Source organism: Juglans regia, chromosome 16, assembly GCF_001411555.2.
Source record: "Juglans regia cultivar Chandler chromosome 16, Walnut 2.0, whole genome shotgun sequence".
NCBI lineage: Eukaryota > Viridiplantae > Streptophyta > Magnoliopsida > Fagales > Juglandaceae > Juglans > Juglans regia.
The window spans coordinates 17,366,142-17,390,221 of record NC_049916.1 but is presented as its reverse complement, the minus strand read 5'-3'; the positions used below and the strand labels follow the sequence as shown (position 1 = coordinate 17,390,221).

At 35.8% G+C, this 24,080-nt stretch overlaps 1 protein-coding gene across 1 annotated transcript; it reads left to right on the top strand.

Moving 5' to 3' along the window:
* Positions 1 to 11,597: 11,597 nt before the first annotated feature.
* Positions 11,598 to 13,109, top strand: LOC108981036 (F-box/kelch-repeat protein At1g23390-like). The gene has a single exon (XM_018952108.2). It carries the CDS (start codon positions 11,670 to 11,672, stop codon positions 12,825 to 12,827), a length of 1,158 nt encoding a protein of 385 aa, XP_018807653.2. The 5' UTR covers positions 11,598 to 11,669; the 3' UTR covers positions 12,828 to 13,109.
* Positions 13,110 to 24,080: the final 10,971 nt, after the last annotated feature.

The following is a 24,080-nucleotide window of genomic DNA, read 5'->3' as shown; positions in this document are numbered from 1 at the left end:
ACGATACTAATGTGAATTCTATGTAACTGAATTTGACTGAATGAATGTATTAGTTTATGAGCTGAAAAAGTTTCCTACTTGTGTGGTGTTTATATATATTTTTTTAATATATATATTTAGTATCTTATTTCAGGTAAGATACTAAATATATATATATTCTTCTGGCTGACCTCAATTTAATAAGAAGTTGCCATATGTGTTACCAATTTTAATTATGTAAGTGTGACAACAAATCCCAGCCAAAACGGCAAATGGAAAAAAAAAAAATTGAACCAAAGCAAATTTGCGGCGAATTAAAACTCGTTGGAATCAACCTAATATTCGTTGAGAACCAATAGCGGCGACGCTATATCGCCAAAAATCATAACCTTTCAGCGATTTATATGCGCCGCAAATATACAGGAATACCGTCAACTACTATTGCGTCGAGTTGAGAAAATCGTCGTGACAATTATTTGCGACGATAATATTCTTTGCGGCGACTACGCATCCGCAGGTATAGCTCATTAGACGACGAAACATGGAATCGCCGTGATAAGCATCCCAACATTTACGGCGACCATTATCGCCGCGAATAATATTCAAGCGACGACATCACAATATCACTGGGATAGTATCAAAGGTATTTGCAGCGATATTGAGGATTATTTATGATGATATATATCGTCGCTTTAAATTTTTCGCAACAATATTGGGCCAAACCGAAAGACTCTTTTGCGGCGTGTCATGTCATTATTTGGGGCGAATAGAACGCACCGGGAAAAGTCTATTTCACAGCGAGTTTTGGCTTTCGCTGCGATTTATCAGAAAAGGCATCTTTATTTCGTCGAACGTGCGGCGATCTAAAAATCGCCGAAATTTATCATCTGTAGCGATTAAGGTAGGTTCTTGCGGCGATTTTGTGCGCCGCAAAAACCCGCTTTTCTTGTAGTGATGGGACTTCCAATTCGTGAGGAAAATAGAGGATTCGTTTGTTTTGGAAAAATATCTCATCTCATCTCATTTTATTTTATTTAATTATTATAATTTTTTTAACTTTTAATATAAAATAAAATAAATAATTTAACTTTTTTAAATCTCAAAATAAAAATAATATTAAAAAATATACTCTAATAATATTTTATTCAACTTTTTAACTTTAATCTCATCTCATTTTTGAAAGCAAACAAGGCCAAAGTCTTGCATGCGGAAGTTTATTAATTGGTTAGTATCTTATAAAAGAACCTCATGAACTGGAAGTCGGGACCGTTGGCAATATGGCCGGGGCGTCGGTGTACACCCACGAACTGGATCTAGATACTCTAATGAACAGTCGAAATATTGCTGTAAAGAACTCTAATTTATAACCTGATCATGATTCAGCGTGCATGAGACTGGCTAATTATAAGTTGCGGTTTGGATAGTGTAGTTATTATCGAATGAGATGAGTTGAGATGAAAGTTAAAAATTGAATATAATATTATTTATTATTATTATTTTAAAAATTTAAAAATTTAAATTATTTATTATATTTTATATAAAAATTTAAAAAATTAAAAAATTTATAATAATTAAATAAAATAAAATAAAATAAAACACTTTTTATATTCAAAGAAGACAATTGTTTGTATTCCTTTGATAAGATATTGGTGAATCAGGACAAAAATTAAAAGTTTCGTAGTCAAATCATCTGTGGCGTCCAGATGACATGGATCTTTATTGATCTATTCAAATTAAGTGGTTGGTTAATAATTAATTAAGAAAACCCTGTAACCTTGAAAAACACGTAAAGATTCAAGGCAGATTGGTTGGCCATTTGCATTCCTTTTACAGATGCATGAATCTGTCAGATTAGAATAAATATAAAGAGTTTTTTTATTTTTTATTTTAATCGAGATTGCTTTTATAATGAGATTGCTTTTTATGATGGCTAGGGATTTATAAATAACGGGCAAATTGATAAATTTAACAAAAATAATAATAAAAAATAATAATAAAAAACCGTTAAACCAACAATTTCTATTAGATAGGTATTTTATATATATAAAAAGATATAATAGTTAGTGGTGCAACTATTATGTAGCAACAAAATAAAAGGGAAATTTTTATAAATTATTCAACTATTGTGAATTATGTGATATTGATTGTGTTGACACTAGAAAACTTTCACATAGTGATCTGATATGTAACATACTTGAGCAATTTTTACCAGAGGGAGAGTAGTCTTCAATAATAGTTTTTATAAGTTGACACTCTCATTCAATAATTGGATTCAACACGTAGAATACTTAATTAAATAGAGTAAAGTGTATAGTTATGATGTCATATTTTCTTGACTTACATCAAGAAAGAATTAGTCTTGAAGATGGTTTTGTTAGTTGAAAGATGACCCATCAATATTTAGATGCAGAGAAATGTTAAGTGGACCGATAGTTTGACCGATAGTTTTTTTAACAAAATATTAATGATTAAGGAAGTGATTATTAATGAATTTTTGTATTTTTTTAGAAAAAAAAAATATTTAAAATGTTTAAAAAATAGATAAAATCAAAAACAAAACAAAAATATACTTATCGGTCCTGCTAGTATTGGTACCAGTAGCAGGCCGAGCCCTATTTGTTTTCACAACATATCTCATTTGATCTATCTAAACATTACAAATTTCACAAATTATCATACAAAATAAAATAAACAATCCAACTTTTTAAATCTCAAAACAATAATAATATTAAATAAAATATTCTAACAATATTTTCTTCAATTTTCAATTTTTATCTCAATTCATCTCATTTAATCTCATCTGTAAAAATAAACAAGGCTAGATGTATACTCCAACTATTTTTGTTGAAGCGATCCATGAAGATCTCCTCTTTTGGAGAGAAATATGCAAGTTGTGGGAGAAAACGAAAGAAAAGAAAGGAGAAGATAGCTGTGGAGTTAAAATTATTGCCTACACCACATACTTTGCTTTAACATAGCTAATGTGAAAAGTTTTCAGTACATCAGTAATGTATTAAGTATGTAAAAAATAAAAAATATAAATATATTCTCTCTTTGTAAGTTTACTTAATATAAGTGATGATTTTTTTGGAGGATTAATTCCAAGATCACCCAAATTAATGTTTGGTATATAGCTTTGCTTTTGTTCATGTCATTCCCATATGCTTGAAGATATTCCCTTTAAGCTTTATATGATCGGCGAAGGCAGCTAATTTTTGGAGGGGATCAATGGTTGGATCTTTGTGCATGTGCAACTTGATTTCTTGTGAGCCTGCAAATCGCATCTAGGGTTACGAGGTCGCATCTAGGCACTGTTTGGTAAGTGAAGTAGCCTCAAACTATTTCAATATTATTCACTACTATTTACAAACAGGTCATTACTACTAGCGTAGACCATTCTGTTGTGAATATTTCACTAGAGTCACATTAGTATATTCTAGAAGAGGACTTATTCTTTTAATTATTTTCTACTTGTAACAGAAAGATTTCCTTGTCGTGTGTATAAAAGGATACTTACTCATGCAATACAATGATATAGAATTCTGGAAACATGCCTCTCTAACATGGTATCAGAGCTACTCAACTAGCAGTCTCCTTGGTCCATGGCTACGCACACGTCTCGCTCCCTTTCTCAACCAAATTCCTCCATTATATCCTCATTCTCCCATGTTGTTACTATCAAGCTAACAACAAACAATTTTCTTCTATGGAAAGTTCAAATCTCAGCATACCTTAGAAGACAAGATCTCTATTGCTATGTTGATGGCACACTTCCATGTCCTCCTCAATTTCTACCTGTTGTTTCTAATGGTCCACCAAAAACAAATTAGGGTTTTCTCTCTGGACACGAACTGATCAACTAGTTCTTAGTGTCATCTTTTTTCATCCCTTTCCGAATCGGTAATTGGACATGTGCTCTCTGCTGTTACAGTAAGAGAATTGTGGCTTTCTCTAGTCTCCATGTTTGCCTCTCATTCACAAGCCAAGGAGTTTCAGGTCAGGTTTCAATTTACTAACATCTCCGCAAAGAGATCAATCTATCTCTAATTACTTTGGGAAGGTTAAGTCACTTGCTGGTATATTAGCTGCTACTAGGAACCCTCTCCCAAACAAGGAATTTGTTACCTATTTGCTTATTGGCTTAGGTTCAGCCTATGAGTCCTTCGTGACCTATGTTAGTACCAGATCCGAACCACTTTCTTCCCATGAACTCTATCATCTACTGCTTATACATGAGAGCCGTATAACTCACTCTTCCAAAAATATTTTTGAACCCTCTGTTAATTACAGTGCTAGTGGAGGAAAAGATCAATGCGGAAGAACTTTTTCTCGTGGGGGCAGACAAGGCCGAGGTAGAGGTCGATCTAATGGCCGTGGTGGCAGATACACTCCCAATTTCTCAAGATCTTTTCAACAAACACATGGTAGCCCTCGGCTCATATGCCAAGTATGCAATAAATCTCAGCATGTTGCCCTCTAGTGTCAACACCATTTTGATCATTCATACCAAAATGATGCACCCAGATCCTTCTCAGCCAACTATACCACACCCAGCTCCTTCACCGACACCTTTTGGTATCCAAACTCAACCGCCACTCACCATATCACCAACGATCTGAGCAACTTGAATTTATCATTTGAACAGTGCAGTGGTAGTGAGGCAATTCGCGTTGGAGATGGAGCATGCCTACCTATTCAACATCTCAGTGACTCTACTCTCTCATCAAACTCCTCCTCATTGTTTTTTACATAATTTACTTCATGTACCAAACATCACCAAAAATCTTGTTTTGGTACTTCAATTCTGCAATGGCAATTCATGTTTTTTTGAATTTCACTCTACCCATTTCTCTGTGAAGGACAATCGGAGCAAGAACATCCCCCTTATAGGACCAACCCGTAATGGGCTTTACGTGTTTCTTTCCTCTAATCCTCACTTCTCACTGCCATCTACACATCTTAGGGAACAAACCTCCTTTCCTTTTCACTAACCGAAGCTCAATAATACCTTCATACCTTCTTCATCTCAAACGACCCATCTTTCTTTATTTTCTCCCTCAATACTCAACCTAGGCCCAGGTCCAATCCATCCTTTAATCTCATCAAGCCATACCCTCTTAGATCAATCTAACCGTAATCCCTCTTCTCCTAAAAGTTCTCGATCTCCTGCTCCCATCTCTTCTCCCAAACCCCCTCCCTCTATCACGCATCAATCTATTCCTTCTCCAACTCTTCTTCGTCCTCCACAATCTCTCATCATAACCCGTAGTCATACTCATTCATCTTGGCCTCGAGTTTCTACAAATGTCACTATTCCCTATCCACGGCAGCACTGCCTCCTCACCACGAGCACTATTCCATATGAGCTTTCAAGTTTCTCAATTGCCTCAAAGTTTCCTAAGTAGCGTGAGGTCATGAGCAAAGATCACACTGCTCTCCTTCAGAATAACACATGGAATTTGGTACCCCATCGTCCCTCTTTTAATATACTTGGTTGTTGTTGTGTATATCAAACAAAATTGCACCTAATGGATCCTTTGAGTGTAGAAAAACCAAGTTGGTAGCCAAGGGCTATCACCAACAACCTAGCCTTGACTACAATGAGACATTTAGTCCTATAGTATAACCATCCACTATTCGATTGGTTATTTCTATTGCTGTTAGTTTTGGCTAACCTCTGCACCAATTGAATATCGAAAATGCCTTTTTGCATGGAGAATTATCTGACATTGTTTATATGCAGTAGCCCCAAGGGTTTATTGACCTGAAAGTTCCAAATTTGCTCAATTAACCTATTGGTTGCATGGGTATGACTTTTCTGTTTCACAATCAGATCTCTCTCTATTTATTTTACATTGTGGTGATCTGCATATGTTTGTTTTGATTTATGTTGATGACATGGTTATAACTTCCTCAAAGCCGAGGGCTATTGAAACTTTTATCCGTGATTTGGGCATGGCCTTTCCTATAAAAAATCTTGGTCGATTGTCCTATTTTCTTGGTCTTGAAATTGACTATTCCAAATTTGGATTATTTTTGTCTCAACACAAATATATCAAAGATTTGCTAACTCGAAGCAATATATAACATGTCAAATCAATGAGCTCTCCAATGGTAGCTGCACTCAAACTTTCTTAATTTGATTCTCCTTCATTTGAAGACAGTACACTCTTCAAGAGTATTGTTGGTGGGTTACAATATTTGTCATTTACAATACATGACATATCTTTTGCAGTGAATAAAGTATGTTAATTTATGCACTATCCTGAGGGTGCTACCCGCCCCCTACGGGGACGGCATAGCCCCCCACCCCGCCCCCACATGGGCAGGGTCTTGATTTTTGTCCCCATCTCGGATAACGGGCTGCGGGTTGGGGGTTCAATCCGTCCGCCCCCCCCCCCTCCCCTCTAACTGGGCCTTTGGCCTAGAAATAGCTCCATAAAATTAGAAGTTAAAAAAAAAAAAGATTATAAAACCTGATTAAAAAAAAAGTTACATGAACAAAAATAATATATACATTATACAAATTTACTAATTTACTAATTTAGACTCTAATGAAGTATTACTACAGGCTACAAGTCTACTACCTAATATTTAATAAACTAATAAATAATAATAATAACTAAGCTATTACAAAAATAAAATAGAAAGTCTAAACAATTACAAATTTACAAACAAAAAATTGTCCAAGGGACATTGTATTAATATTACAAAATTACAAATCAAATACATAATACGTACAAATGATTCAGATTTCAATATTCTAATAAATTAAGAATCTAAAGATAGAGGCATAGAGTTATTTGGGTCTTTGACTGTGACATTTGGGACGAACCGGATGGGTAGTCTTTTGAGGCTTAAGCACATATTCATATTGTAATAGAGGTAGACATCGTCTGAGTCGTCTCATGTGTTGCTACAACAATGAATACTAAAATTAATACCGATGAAATCAAAATGAATATAAATAAATAAAAATAATAAAATAAAAACAACAATTACCAGATGGTCCAAATCCAAACTGATCACCACCACCCTCTTCGTCGGTCTCCTTAAAATCTAAAACATCCAGAACATAAATATCATTTCTCATCGTCCAACTCTGTGTGCATATCAATGCCTCCCCACAGTTATAGGAGACAATGAACTATAGAAAGGATCCAATATGAGTCATCTAATACTAAAGGCTGACTCCGAGGAAATGGTGCTAATAGGGATGGCCAACATACAGCGGGTCATCTCAGAAAGAATGAGATATTTCTTTGTTGCTGCCTTCCACCATCCTAATATGTCGAAACCATCATCATCTTGAATAAGATCCCTTAAAAAATAGTTTTCTAATTTTGAAACCACCTCCATACATTGACGGACTAGTGTGGAATTATGTGCGAGGGTCTTAGTCCACGCCAATCTACGCTTCTTTATTGCTTCGGTGTCTGGAGGAGGTGTTGGGGTAGGTGTAGGTGTAGGTGTAGTAGATGCAGTATCACCCTTAATTACATTAAACTCATCATATAATTTAGCCAGGGTATCTCGGGTCATCTTACCAATAAAATCAACCCATGTCTGATCGTGCGTAAGTCTCAAACCATATTACATGCCTTAAATTTTCAAACGGGGTCAAGAATAACAGCCACATATAACAAAATATTTTAGTCTAGTCAAATCTCCCTAATACTTGTCATATTTGACCCTCATGGTCAATGACATCCCCCTCATCCTTCGATTGGAACCCTTACACATGTCGTCTAATTCTTTTTTCACCCTACATATTTGTTGAAAAAATTCATGGGATGTAGGATACAAAGAACCAGATGACTTCAATGTGACATTGTAAAAAAGTCTGAGAAAATCAACAAAAGTAGAAACTACCTCCCAATCAGCATCATTAGGCTTTCCTAATCCCCCGTGCTCATCAAAGTATTTGAAATATTGAATGTCTTCATCACTCAATAATTGAAAGGCCGCCTTATAATCTTGGGCCGCCTCCAACATCAAGAAGGTTGAGTTCCATCTGGTAGGAACATCAGTACAAAGACCATTCTTCGATGTTATGCCCATAGTATTCACAGCAATCTTGAATTTCTCCAATCTAGAAGGAGAATACCTCACGAATTTCACAGTCATTCTAACTCGTTCAACCGAGTCATCAACATCTTTCAACTCCTTAGTCACAATTAAATTCAGGATATGTGTAGAATATCTAACATGCAAATATTCACCACCCAAGAATGTCTTATTTGTCTTTCAAAGATAAGTCTTCAGATATCCCAAGGCGACATCATTAGACGATGCATTATCAACCGAAAAGGTCAAAACCCGTGCCAACCCCCACTCCATTATTGAGGCTTCCAAGGCCTTCCTAATCATCTCACCTTTGTGATCAGTTATTTGATAAAACTTAATAATCTTTTTACGAAGAATCCAATCAGAATAAATAAAATGAACAGTCAAAGACATATAATTGAAATTTTGGACAGAAGTCCAAGTATCGGTAGTGAGACAAACTATCAAACCCGCCAATTGGCCCCTCAAAATATCTTTATATTTCTAGTACATCTTTTTAATATCTTTTACCACAATGTGACAAAAATGAAGCGTAAATCTAGATTTCAATTATTGGACAAATTCTTGGAACTGTCTCCCATCCACAAACTAAAAAGATAGCTCATCTATGATAACTATATGAGCTAACTTTCTTCTACACTCACCAGCATTATACTTTGTAAACCCCTTCAACGTTAGACCCTCACTACTCTCATCCGTCATTTTTTTTAGTCCAATATCTAGTCTAGATTGACTCATCTCTAGTAAGGATCTTAATATTGGACTCTTCTTGCATTATTCCTCTAAATGGACATTTAATTGAGATGTACTATATTTCCTATAGTGATATCCATATATTTTCCCACAATAATTACATTTAGCTTGGGGGTTATTGTAGTCACCACTCTCTAGTTTGGTAAAATTAGAGTAAACTATAGAAACAGGTTTCTTACCTTGTATGGGCTTAGGGGAGGGCAAGGTGTACTCCCACTCCCAAGGGTTGGAGTAGGGTTAGGGTCTGGGGCATAGGTACTAGTAGGGGTAGGAGAGTTGTCACTGAAATCTCTTTGACAAGACATTTTTGATTCCACAACACAATAATAAATTATAAAATCAATCAACACAAGATATAAAAAAATCATAATAATACACTACACATGAAAAAATAAGGCAAAGTACAAAGCCAACACAATTTAAGGGTTTTGGATTGAAATCCCGAAATCAATTTAGGGATTCGGATTGAACCCCTAAATTGATTTGGGGGTTCAATCCAAAACCCCTAAATAAATTGATTTAGCATTTTGATTTAAATCAATTTATTTAGAAGTTTCGGATTGAATTCCCAAATTTCAATTTAGGGGATCATCTTATATCATAGAGTTCCAAAATGTAAAAGACAATGGTCAAATCAAGCACAAAAGCTTAATATAAAGGCTCTTGCCTCCACAGCTGCCAAATTAATTTGGCTCCAAACCATGCTTCACGAGTTAGGAATTTTCTTACCCAAGCCCCCTATCTTGTGGTGTGACAATATTAGGACTACTTACCTCTCGGCTAATCCTGTCTACCACTCAAGAACCAAACACATGGACATTAACTATAATTTTGTGAGAGATAGAGTTGCTGTCAAGACCTCAATGTCTCATTTTGTAGCTCAAAGGATTAGATTGCTAATGTATTTACAAAGCCCCTAGTCTCAGACAAGTTCTCTAGTTTTCGTTCGAGTCTCATTATTGGTGACACCCCACTAGACTCGAGGGAGCGTATTAGCATAGACCATTCTGTTGTGAATATTTCACCAGAGTCACATTAGTGTATTCTAGAAGATGACTTATTCTTTTTATTATTTTCTATTTGTAACAGAAAGATTCCATTGTCGTGTGTATAAAATGATACTTACTCATGCAATACAATGATATAGAATTCTGGAAATGTGTCTCTTTAACAATTATTATTTATTACTTTTTTACTATTATTTACAAATCATCTGAGATCATATCAATATTCAAACATAACCTTAAATCCAATCCATCATAGCTACAACAATTGCTTTGATTAGAGTGTCTTCGGCCCCGTTTGGTTGTTGGACTCTACTAAGATCAATTCAGTAAACTCATCAAACTCAAAACTTCTTTACACGTAGGACCTACAACCTTTTTCAATTTCTCATAAATATATTTAAAATCATTTTAACATCTAAATATATCTAAATTCAACTTAAATTGACTCCACAAGAATTACTCTACTATTTTAACTCACCATTATTCACAAAAAAACTTAATTCATTTCAATTCAGCTCAAAATTCCAACACAACCTGTACGTGCAACTTCTATCCCATGCATGAAAGCTTGAATGTCTGTCTCTATCCGAAGTTGTTTTTTTTTGGTTCAACTGTGTCAGTTCCGTGTTGGGCCTAGGCGGTTGTTGATCATCATGATGGGTTGGTGAACAGTATTGGCTCCTAATTTATTTCGAAGTGGCAATGAAAATCTACAAGCGCTTAAAAATTGAGGAATGTAAAGGCTTTAACACGAGGGTTGGTCATCTGTTTCTAAAACCATTTTCAATGCTTTAAAAACTATTGTGCATACAATTAGTACCAATAGTTCAAAACATTATCTAATTCATTAGGTTATGTAATGTTCCTATAAGAGAAAAAGCTTATTTCAATCCTTATTTCTTACGAAAATAACAACTTTCTACTAAAATAATCATTTTTCTTACAATAAATTTATATAAAATATATATTCTCTCTCTCTTTAGAACCTCTGATCTGTCTTTATATTTTTGGCATATGATTATATATATATATATATATGGTCAAGATAGGTTGGCGGTTTATAGTTTATCCCCCCAAGTCCAATTAATCAAAGGTTGCCTTTGAAATTAGCTTAATGCGCATATCATTAGTCAAATTAACACCAACTACAACCGACAGGAAATATTGCTGAGTTTTTTTACAAGTTTTTCAAGCGATTTTAAAATAGTAATGTTATATACAGTCTCTAAATAAAGACTGTATTATAAGCTTAATTAATTTTATCTTTAAATTTTCATAAAATTATAATAATATTCTTATTAAAATAGTAATTTTTTCAATTTAATAAAAAACTTGTACATACAATTTCTATTTAGAGACTGTAAATAGAATTTTTCATTTTAAAACACGTTTCCAACATTACTAATTATATTTACTAATATGATATATTATAAGTCATGTGACTAAAAATAACAAAATTAAAAATAAATAATAACATTTCTCGAAACAGGGCAGAGGTGATCACGACCTTTAATGCCAATGAAAATTATAAATAATATATAAATATAAGTTGTTGTTGTCATAGTTCAACAATCTCACATTTACTATTCAGTAAAAGTATATGGTTCATGTCATTATATATCTCTAATGTGTTGCACACTACTTTAGACCGGGTCACATGATTTTATTTTAAACTTAAATTAAACCAAAAGGAGATAATATTTTTCATCCTTGTGGTGGGTCCACTTACGGTATGTCAAAACCACGAACTTTCTATTGATAAATGTTTACTTCTTTTTTTTTTTTATGGTTATCCCGATTCCCATCCATAGATTCCATACTTCTAAAACCAGGCCTCAAGGCTCAAACACCATTTCTTTATCCATGGAAGAAAACAATCAGCAGGAATTAAAGGCAGAAGCAGAAGCTTCTGCTACTGCTTCGATCCATGGAGATGTCTTGGAGATTATCCTCTCGCACGTTCCTCTCATCGATCTCGAGCACGCACGTTGCGTGTCTAACACCTGGAATCGCGCCGTTTTCTCGTCTCTTCGGCACCTGAATCCCATCAAGCCCTGGCTCATTGTCCACAAACAGAGCACTCGCCACCCTTACGCCACCACGGCGCACGCGTATGACCCGCGCTCCGGCGTGTGGCTGAAGATCGATCAGCCGCCGATCAATCACGTCTCGGCCCTCCGGTCTTCGCACTCGACCCTCCTCTACATGCAGACATCCCTCCAGTTCGCTTTCTCATTCGACCCGCTCCACCTTAAATGGTACCGCGCCAACGCCCCGCTCGTTTGGCGGACCGACCCGATCGTTGCGCTGGTTGGCCACCGCGTTGTTGTCGCCGGCGGAACCTTCGACTTAGGTGATGATCCGCTTCCGTTGGAAACCTACGACCTGAGGACCGGTAAATGGGACATTTGCCAATGGATCCCCACCGTCCTCAAGGATTCCCCCTCTTCCTTATGGCTCTCCGTAGCCGTGGATGAGCACAAGATGTACGTGACGGAGAAAAGCTCCGGCATAACGCACTCGTTCGATCCCAGCACCAAGACCTGGTACGGGCCGTACTATCTGCGACCAGGTAAGCACGTTTTCTCCTCTGCGATTGGATTCGTCAATGACAGCATGGTGGTGGTGGGCCTAATCGGAGACAGCGAGAATGTGAAAGGCGTAAAATTGTGGGAAGCCATGAAGGGGACTGAAATGGTGGAGTTAAGGGAGATGGGCGAGATGCCGGAGGAGCTGGTAGGAAAGCTGAAAGGGGAGAGCGCTTGCCTACCGTCGATTGGGTTGAACACGATGGGTCAATTCGCGTACTTGCACAACCCGTCGGATCCAGGGGAGTTGATCTTGTGCGAGGTCGCCGACGGTGCATGCAGGTGGGGGAGTGTTCGGAATGTTGTGGGCGACGACGAGAGTCGGATGCAGCGTTTAGTATTCACATGTTCGGACGTAGGACTCGGAGTTTTGCACGATGCAATATGCTCTGGGAATCGAAGATTCACTGTCAAGGACAATATCGTGGATTAACAACGAGGAAAAGGAACAGAGACATTTGTGGCAACTGATGTTTGGTAACAGGAAAAGAGAAATGATAGTAATGTAATTCTTGTGTGTATTTTTTTTTTTTAATTGTGAATTTCATTTTTTTAAAAATAAATGTCCAAAATTTTTATAGTTTAGGACAATTTTATTATATTAAAATTTGTTTTAATGTCCAAAAGATTGTATCGATTGATTGAAAGTAAGCTGTAAAATAATTGTAAAGAATTAATGTTTGGTGAAATTGAAGGATGATTCCATTATTTATTTAGTAATCCTATCACTACCATTTATTTAGACTTAACAGGGAATGGGACGAGATTTGTTGTAGTTTTCTCATTCCAAAATACTTTTTTTAATTTGGAGAGATAAAATATTAAAAATGTAGAATTTTCTGTATTTATTATAGAAATTCATAGTTTTAAGTTTTCATGTAGTAATGTCTAGATATTATATATATTAAAATTATATAAAACAACTTATATAATTTATTATAGACCCATTTCTTTATAACTCTTCTATTTTCAAAACAACTTATAACTTCCAAAATAAATCTCAAAATAACATTAATAATAAATATAATATATAATTATTTTAAAACTATTTCCAAGAGCTGATGCTATGGAAATAGAATTTGCTTAATTAATGATGAAATGATTTGTGAATAGTAGTAAAATGTGTTTGAGTTAAGATGTGTTATTGGATTTTGGAAAATGGAAGAGAAAAAGTTTAATAAAAATATTATAAAGTTAAAATATTGTTAGAATATAATTTTTTAATATTATTTTTGTTTTGAGATTTGAAAATGATTTTTTTTTTATATATTTTGTTTAAAAGTTTGTGAAAGCTATAATGATTAGATAATTATTAGATAAAAAATAATAATAATGATTTGAAATTGAAAAGTATTTGTATTTGACTTTTAAGTACATTTAACTCTAAAGAGAAACTTTGATGGAATTTTGTGAAACCCTAGCACATCTCTCGCTCTCTCTCTTTTTTTCTAGAGCAGCCCCCCTCAAAAAACCCAGACTAGAGGAGGGGGGTTGGAGCTTTGGCTCCTCCCTCCCTCATCCCTTCTTCATCTTCACTCTAGTTTTTTCTTTTATTTTTTTATGGTTTTGTATGTATTTCTTTCAAAGTATGGTGAAATGCTGATCTATTGTTCTTCGGAACCCGACGACCACTGCGCGCCCTAACGCAAGATTTTCAAGGCGTTGATCCTTCAAACAGTGGAAAAATATCTTCGAACAGAGCGGCGCCTGAGCCACACACGCGGTCCAAAGTGTGCGAGTGACATCCTGCGCTATCGCAATGGGAGCTCTACTGCAGCCACACATGATATTTCTGGTACCAGGGCCATCAGTTTCTTCAGATTCGACTATCCGTTGTACTTCCAGGGTGGCACGTGTCCCTCACGAGCCACCACAGTCCCTATGTTTGCTTTTTTTTATTTTCTCTAAGGTTGAGAATACGGATCTACAACTTTCCAAGCTATATTTCACTATTTTCTCTTGTATCATTTACGTTCTCTGTTATTTCTTTTGTTTTAGGTTAATAATAAAATAGTGAAATAATCTCTGTTATTTCACTATTTTCCCTTGTATCATTTTCTCTAAGTCTCGTTTGTTTTCAGAGATGAGATGAGATGAGATGAGTTAAAATTAAACTTAAAAAGTTAAATAAAATATTATTAGAATATATTTTTTAATATTATTTTTGTTTTGAGATTTAAAAAAGTTGAATTCTTTATTTTATTTTATTTAAAAAATTTTCGGCCCGGTTTGGATTCACAATTCATCTCATTACTATTCAGTACTATTCATTAACTTTAACTCATAAATTTTATTACTATTCACAACTTATCTCATTACTATTCACAACTCATCTCAACTCATCTTCGAATCTAATAGGATTAAAAGTTAAAACTCCACTAAATAAAAAAACTAAAATCGCAAATCTCGATCAATAGAGTAGTCTTAATCGAGCAAACTTTCGGAATCGGATTTTTTACGCGACGATTCGCCAAATCATTAACGTCTTCCAAGCTCCTCTATGCCATGGATGTTGACATTGATTGCATCACCCATGAGTTTAAGAAGACAGGATATGGGCCATGAGCCCAATGAAGTATGACAGACGACCTTGAGCTTGTCAGGGTGTGCATGTGTGTGGGCCTTTTCAATGTATTTTCCATTGCTTTGTTTGCTTGTTATTACTGTTTTTCGGTGAGTTGGTTGTTGTGCTCTTTATAATTGTTAGGATTTGTGATTAATGATTGAATTTTCATGTATACAAGCTTTGTTTTCTTTTAGAGATAATACAGTTTCCATCCTTCAGCTAATAGGTGTTTTACATATTGCACGCTTCAACTATTAAGGCTTCGTTTGGAATCAAAATTCATCTCAACTCATCTCAACTCATTTTAACTTATCATTACAGCTTTTTCAAATCTCAACATAAAATATAATAAACAATTCAATTTTTTTAAATTCTAAAATAATAATAAATAATATTTTAACAATATTTTATTATCTCAACTCAACCCAATTCAACTCATTTTAACATCCAAACGCACTCTAAAACTTGAAAAAAGAAACTATTTTCTCAGTTCTGCCTATTGAATGAAAATGGGGTGAAAATAGGGCGACATGACACAATCTCGACCTTCGAATATTGACTAAGGGTGTACATTCCAATTTTTTACTACTTTTGACTTGAGGGTGCAAAATAGACCATAGTTTTTAAAAATAAAAATGGACAAAATACTTCACTATTATTTATTATTTTATTATTATTTTTTACTTACTTTTCAATACTATTTATTACTTTTTATTATTATTCAATATTCTATTATTAGTTTTTTATTACTTTTTCATTACTATTTATAGAGTATCTGAAATCATCTTACTATCCAAACACAACCTACAAACAGTATCTAATATTATTTTTTTATATATAATAAAAATATATAATATTTAATGCAGAGTTGAAAATTAATTGGAAAATAGAGACGACTACTGAACTATTGATAACAACAGTCAGCAGGAGCTTTGTTTGGGTTGTTATTCTCGACTTGGTTGCTGCTGGGTTCGAGGGCTATGCAGTTTACAAGTACAGGATCCGGGTATGTCTAATATTGCATAAAGTAAATCATGGATACATTAAAACAATCCTCTGAGTAGACCTTGATTCAGAATGGAGTAAAATGAATGTATGCATATATCACTCGTTGAAGTCAATTCTATATGGTTCAAGAAATACTGAAACTGATAGATAATCCATTTGATAATTCAGCTTATCTTCTGATTCTGAAGAAGAATCCAGAGGTTTTTAGGTCAAACATTAAAAATTAATTGAAAGTGAGAATGATAAGATGTTGTGATATTTGTGCAATAGATGGGTGGATGAGTTGAATATGCCAAAAACATAGCATAGACCAAAAAAAAGGCCGGAAAATGCAAAGCATGTGAATGAGTTTGGGTCGGTAATCAATCGTGATGGATCTAATTTGGATCATAGGATTCAATTTATCAATGCACCTACCTTTTGTAGTAATTCAAATTTTCTGTATAACCTGTTGCAGAGATACATGGATTCTGAAATACAAGAGTAATCATGGCGCAGTACATGCAATGTCTGAAAGTTGGTAGAGAGATGTTGAAAGGTGCAAATTGAGATGATGAGAAAATGACACTCACCAAACTCTTAAAGTTGGATACCTACATTCCCCCACATTGGATTTGAGTATTTGGGGATGGTAATGTTTCCAACCCAATAGGGTTTTTTTGTTTCTCTTCAAGTAGCAAGTTTGTCCTCGTGTTCTTACTAATATCACTATAAATCTGTAACCTAATGTAACACTTTGTTTATGAATTTGGTTTATGGATTGATGATAAGAAATGGATACAGGAGAAAAGATAGGTTGCCTACTTCGAGGGTAGGATCCTACAGAATATTAAAGAGAAAAGAGAACAGATGAACAGTAGATAGAGAAAAGAAATCTTGTAAATTCATGCATACCCATCTCGTTAGGTGCTACATTGATATATCGTTCCACTACTAACAGAAAGGAAAATGAACTAAAACAATTGACCGTCACTTAACAGTAAATGAAAGACACTACTCTTAATGGGCTCGCAGGCCCATAAAACAAACCCCCTAATCCATTAACTCAACTAACACCCTTTATTCTTTTCTGGCCCAAGGCCCACATGACCAGACCATCCCCTTCTAACCCAACACTTCTACTTTCCTCTTCTCAACTATGCCTCTTCTCTTGTCTCTATAGCTCAAACGATGTGTGACAAAGCCTCCCACTTTAGATCACCTTGCCCACAAGGTGAAGGAAAGAAATCTTGATGGTCTTGTAAGCCTCCCAAGTCGCGTCGTCCTCGCCCATCCCGTGCCATTGAACCAATATCTCAGTCTGAGGTCAATTCCGCACCTTACGAACCCTTCGATTCAACACCTTCACAGGTTCAGGCTTGAGGGCTCCGTCGGAATCCACTGGTGGTATAGTGGGGATCGCCACGATTTGTGTCCCCAGCTTCTTCTTCAGCTGAGAAATATGGAAAACCGGGTGGATGGACGCCGTCTCGGGCAACTGTAACTTGTACGCTACTTCTCCGACGCAATGGATGATCTGAAATGGACCATAGAACCGAGGCACCAGCTTTAGGTTACAACGACGAGCTACCGATGACTGTCGGTACGGCTGGAGACGTAAGTAGACCCACTCACCCACTGTGAAAGTTTGTTCCTTTCGTTTTAGATCAGCATATTTCTTCATGTGGTTCTGTGATTTCTGTAGATTATGCCTTAATAACTGTAGCATTTGATCCCTAACCCTTAGATTTTCCTCCACTACTTCTGTTTTAGCTAGCCCGGGAGTGTAGTCCAACAATCTAGGAGGGCAATAGCCGTAGAGGGCTTCGAATGGAGTCGCACGAGTTGATGCCTATTGAGTAGTGTTGTACCAATACTCTGCTAGGGGAATCCAATGGACCCAGTCTTTGGGTCGATCTCCAGCAAGACACCTCAGATAGTTTTCCAAAGTTTTGTTTACAGCCTCTAACTGCCCATCCGTTTGAGGATGATAGGCAGTACTAAAAGCTAGCTCCACCCCTTGAATTTTAAACAATTCCTGCCAAAACAGACTAGTGAATGTGTTGTCCCTATCAGAAACAATAGACTGGGGCATTCCATGTAACTTCAATATGTTCCAAGTAAATAATTGGGCAACTGTTTTAGCTGTGAACGGATGAGCTAAAGGTGTGAAATGTGCATATTTAGTAAGTCTATCCACCACCACCCACACACAATTTTGCCCTTGCGAAGAAGGCAAGCCTTCTATGAAATCCATTGAGATCTGTGACCAAGGCTGAGAGGGAATAGGTAATGGCTGTAGCAAGCCACTTGGTTTGGACTGATCTGCCTTCACACTTTGGCACGTGTCACACCCTCTAATCAAATTTTTAACATCTAATTTCATTCCCTGCCAACAAAAGTCCCTTCTGACCCTGTGCAAGGTCTTATCATAGCCTGAATGACCTCCCACAGGGCTAGTATGCAGCAGATGCAGCAACCTTTGCCTGAATTTTGGATCCTCACCAATTACTAGTATGTTTTTGTAAAATAACAACCCACTTCTCACTGCATAAGTAGCTGGTCAATCCCCATTCTGACACCTCAACGTTAGGTCTTGCACCTTTGGGTCACTACCATACCCATGCTTAATCTCCTCTAGCCAATCCAAAGTTGGCAAAGAAATAGCAGCAAGGACCACTTCTTCCTTGCATTTCTCCCCTTCCACCCTCCTAGACAGTGCATCAGCCACTATATTGTCATTTTCTCTTTTATATTCTACCAACACATCATAGCCCATCAACTTGGACACCCATTTTTGTTGCATGGGAGTGCCCACCTTCTACTCTAGCAAATATTTAAGGCTTTGGTGATCGGTCTTCACTACAAAAGGTTGTCCCAACAAATAGGGCCTCCATTTCTGCACTGTCATTACAAGGGCATATAGCTCTTTTTGATAGGTTGATAAGGCAAACACCCTTCCCTTCAAGGCCTTACTGTAGAACACTATTAGTTTGTTTTTTTGCATAAGAACAGCCCCAATGGCACTTCCCGCGCATCACATTCTATTGTAAAGGGTAGAGAAAAATCTGGAAGGATCAACACCGGGGGTTGAGTAACTACCCTCTTTAAGTTTTGGAATGCCTCCTTAGCCTCTTCGCTCCACACAAACTGGTCCTTTTTTAATAAATTGGTAAGAGGGGCTGCAAGGCTGCCGTAGCCTTTAATAAATCGCCTATAGTACCCGGTGAGCCCCAAGAACCCTCTTAGAGCCTTTAGTGAAGTAGGAAATGGCCAATCTTCCATTGCTTGCAGCTTCTCTGGGTCCGCCTTTACCCCCTCTGCTGAAATTACATGCCCCAAGTAAGCCACTTCCAACGTTGCGAATCTACACTTTGACATTTTTGCCAACAACCGATTATGTTTCAGCACCTTTAGAGTCAACTTTAGATGTTTTATGTGCTCCTGCAATGAACTGCTATACACCAAAATATCATTAAAAAAAACCAACAGAAACTTTCTCAAGTATGGTTTAAAAATGTCGTTCATTAAACTCTGAAAAGTAGATGGTGCATTCGTTAGCCCAAAAGGCATAACAAGGAACTCATAGTGCCCCTCATGAGTCCTAAAAGCAGTCTTGTGGATATCTTCAGATTTGACTCGTATTTGGTGGTACCCCGAACGCAAGTCAAGTTTAGAGAAAAACTTAGATCCGCTGAGTTCATCCAGCAATTCTTCCACGACTGGAATTGGGAATTTATCCTTCACCGTCACACTATTTAAAGCCCGGTAATCCACACACATTCTCCATGAACCATCCGCCTTTCTCACAAGTAACACTGGGGAGGAATAGGGACTGTTACTAGGCCTTATCACTCTTATACTTAAGAACTATTTGACAATTTTCTCAATCTCATCTTTTTGGAAGTAAGGGTATCGGTAGGATCTTACCGACACCGGTTTAGTGTTTGGATAAAGAGGAATAGCATGGTCTTGAGCTCGGTTTGGGGGTAAACCCTTAGGTTCACCAAAAATCTCTTTATACTGGTCAAGTAGCTGCTGTACAGCTTCAGGCACACTCCCACTTAGCTTCTCTTCCTTGGCTTTGATCAATTGTAACAACACCCCCTTTCTTTCCAGTCCATGATTTTGATTTATATTCCCTTGTTCAATCACATTAGAAGGGAATAACCCTTGCAAACAAACAACCTGTTCATTATACTGGAATTGTATGGACAACTCTTTGAAATTCTATAAAATGGACTCCAATTCCCTCAACCATTGCACTCACAACACCATATCATATCCCGCCAACACTGACACATAATAATCAGTAATGAAAGTATGGCTTTGCATTTTAATTCTAACAGCAGTACACTTCCCTTCACAGCCTACTAAATCACCATTCGCCACCCTGACTCTTATTTTCTCCCCATTATTCACATTCAAGCCCCCCCCCCCTTTTGACTATCGAGGGATCAAGGAAATTGTGTGTGCTGCTAGTGTCTATCGGCACCACAATTTCTAGATTTCCCAACCTTCCTTTGATTCTCATAGTCTTAGGGCTTAAAGACCCTATCAATGCATTAAGGGAAATTTTTGGTTGGGCTGTATTTGTGGTCAAATTGAGTACTTTATCATCTTTTTCATTTTCTTCTACTAGACTGGTCATGTTTTCGGGCTCCTCAGTTACCTCCTCAATCAAAAATATCTTAGGCTGTTGACACTTATGTCCTGGGTTCCACTTGGAATCACAGTAATAACAGAGACCCTTTTCACACCTCTCTTTCATTTGTTGTGGTTTTATTTTTTGTACAGGGACAAGGGCTTTAGGACCAAACTTAACATTGTTATTTGTTGCTGCAGGAGGTAATTTCAGAATTCCAGTGTCACGGTTGTGATGGATTTTTTTATAGATGCCTACATTCTCCTCTTAAATCTTTGCAAGGCTGTAAGCTGTTAACAGATTGTTTGGGTGAAACATCCTCACCGTTAACCTTATCTCATCCTTTAGCCCGCTAAGGAAACAACTTAGTTTATACCCTTCCAAAAACCCTCTAAGCCTATTGGACAGTGACTCAAAGTTTGATTTGTATTCTTCGACAGATCCAGTTTGCTTTAGCCTAGTTAAGGCCTCCATGGGGTCATCATATGAAGATGGCCCAAACCGTACCAACAAGACCTTGGTAAAATCCTCCCACTCCTTTAGAACTCCTGACTCTTCAAGATCTTGGAACCAAACTAGAGCTTTGCCCTCCATATGGAAGGAGGCTAGCCTTTGTTTTTGTTGGGGCAAGGTGTTATAGTAGGAGAAAAAATGGTTGGTTTTATATATCCATCCATTTGGATCTTCACCATTAAAAGTTGGAAAATCAAGCCTTACCGAGCGTGGAGGGGGTTCACCCCCTTGTTCTGCATATACCAGCTACTGATCCTGACTACCTGAAGATGATTCCCCACGAACCCAGCCACTGCTCTTGTTCTTCCGCTGTAGCTCCACAGTCAAGGCCGCCAACGGCTGCACTACAGAATCCGATTGCTTCTTGAGGGCCAACACTTCAGTTTCCAGCATTTTAAATTGTGACTCAGTGGACTTGTTGAGTGATTGCAGACCTTTTGCCAATTGCGCAAGTCAAGTGCCATCTGCTATTTCTTCTCTTACTGATTGTAATCACAGGTCACTTAGGAACTTTGTCTCTAGATACCACTTGTAACAATTTGTTTATGAATTTGGTTTATGGATTGATGATAAGAAATGGATACAGGAGAAAAGATAGGTTGCCTACATGGAGGGTAGGATCCTCCAAAATATTAGAAAGAAAAGAGAGAAGATGAACAGTAGAGAGAGAAAAGGAATCTTGTAAATTCATGCATACCCATCACGTTCGGTGCTACAGTGATATATTGTTTCACTACTAACAGAAAGGAAAATGAACTAAAACAATTGACCGTCACTTAACAGTAAATGAAAGACACTACCCTTAATGGGCTCGCAGGCCCATAAAACAAACCCCCTAATCCATTAACTCAACTAACACCATTTTTAAAATATAATGTTGGTTCATGGCTATTGTTTTGGGCTCTCTATATCAGTTTTTTTACTTGGAACTGTTTATTCTATAGATCTGAGTTGGTTTAGCTCGCATATAAATGATTTGAACTCCTAAGATAGCTGTATGGTCCAGTTGTGTTACTCATATATGATGTCTACCTATAACCAGAGCCATAATAAATTTTTTCTGCTGATGCATTCTCTTGTAACAATAAATATTAGAAATAAACTGTTTCTCCAAAATGTAGAATGAAAACGTGCAAAAGAATCCAGCATCTATGTTATTCTCACCCGTTCACATGTACAAGGCATGTTGACTAAGGGTGTACATTCCAATTTTTTACTACTTTTGACTTGAGGGTGCAATGTCAACGTTGTAATTTGGAGTGCAATAACGGAGACTATTGATATAGACAGGATGTTCGAAAAGTTCCTCTACATTGAAAAGGTCAAGAGGAGTTCTGATGGAAGAGATGCGGAAGTAAGTAATATGTTAATAACATCTAAGTGTTATAGTTTACTTAACATATCACTATTCAAAAATATTTTTTAAAATCTGTTTTTTTATACATTAAATTAATCATTAATCAATTTCTTTTGTACAAGACCATATAATTTTTGTTAAAATAATTTTTATCCAACTAGACAAACGTGTTTTGTACGTTGATACCATCCTAGTGATTATATATATATATATATATATATATGGTCATGATAGGTTGGCGGTTTATAGTTTATCCTCCCCCAAGTCCAAAGTCGTCTCATGGAAGACCCAATTAATTAATCAAAGGTTGCCTTCCAAATTAGCTTAATGCGCATATCATTAGTCAAATTAACACCAACTACAACCGAAAGGAAATATTGCTGAGTTTTTTTATTTTCAAAGACGATCCACCCAAAACGACAAGTGGCCTACCCGGCCATGTAGATCTATCTATATTGCCATCCTGTTTAAGTTTGGGTGTCATCTCAATTCTTCTCAACTTATCATTACAATTTTTTTAAATTTCAATATAAAATATAATAAACAATTCAACTTTTTCAAATCCTAAAATAATAATAATATTAAAAGATAATATTCTAATAATATTTTATCATCTCAACTCAACTCACTTTAATATCCAAACACATCTTAAAGAGCTACACATTAATAAAACTAACAAAGGGCCGTTAATTCAACACGAAAACAATATTTTTCATACTATTTTAAAAGAGTAATGTTATATACAGTCTCTAAATAAAGATTATATTGTAAGTTTAGTTAATTTTATCTTTAAATTATTTTAAAATTATAATAATATTCTTATTAAAATAATACTTTTTTTTGTATTTAATAAAGAACTTGTCGAGTGGGTTTAGATGTTGAAGTGAGTTGAGTTGAGATGATAAAATATTATTAGAATATTATTGTTTATTATTATTATTATTTTGAGATTTAAAAAAATTGAATTGTTTATTATATTTTATGTTGGGATTTATAAAAAATTGTAATGATGAATTGAGATGAGCTCAACTTTCAAACAAAGAGAGACTGTAAATAGAATTTTTCATTTTAAAACGCATTTCCAACATTACTAATTATATTTACTAATATAATATATTATAATTCATGTGACTAAAAATAACAAAATTAAAAATAAATAATAACATTTCTCGAAACAGGGCAGAGGTGATCACGACCTTTAATGCTAATGAAAATTATAAATAATATATAAATATAAGTTGTTGTTGTTGCCATAGTTCAACAATCTCACATTTACTATTAAAGTATATGGTTCATGTCATTATATATCTATAATGTGTTGCACACTACTTTAGACCGGGTCACATGATTTTATTTTAAACTTAAATTAAACCAAAAGGAGATAATATTTTTCATCCTTGTGGTGGGTCCACTTACGGTATGTCAAAACCACGAACTTTCTATTGATAAATATATACTTCTTTTTTTTTATGGTTTTCCTTATATAATCATATTTGATTTTTTTCAATAAACTAACTTACAAGTATACTTTTTTTAAAAATGATATTTAGGAGTATATGTCTCGCATACTTATTTAAAAAACATATATAAGTAAATCGAGACAAACATAAAAAATATA

Coding starts and splice junctions, on each gene's coding strand:
- LOC108981036 (XM_018952108.2), top strand. CDS start 11,670: ATGGAAGAAAACAATCAGCAGGAATTAAAGGCAGAAGCAGAAGCTTCT.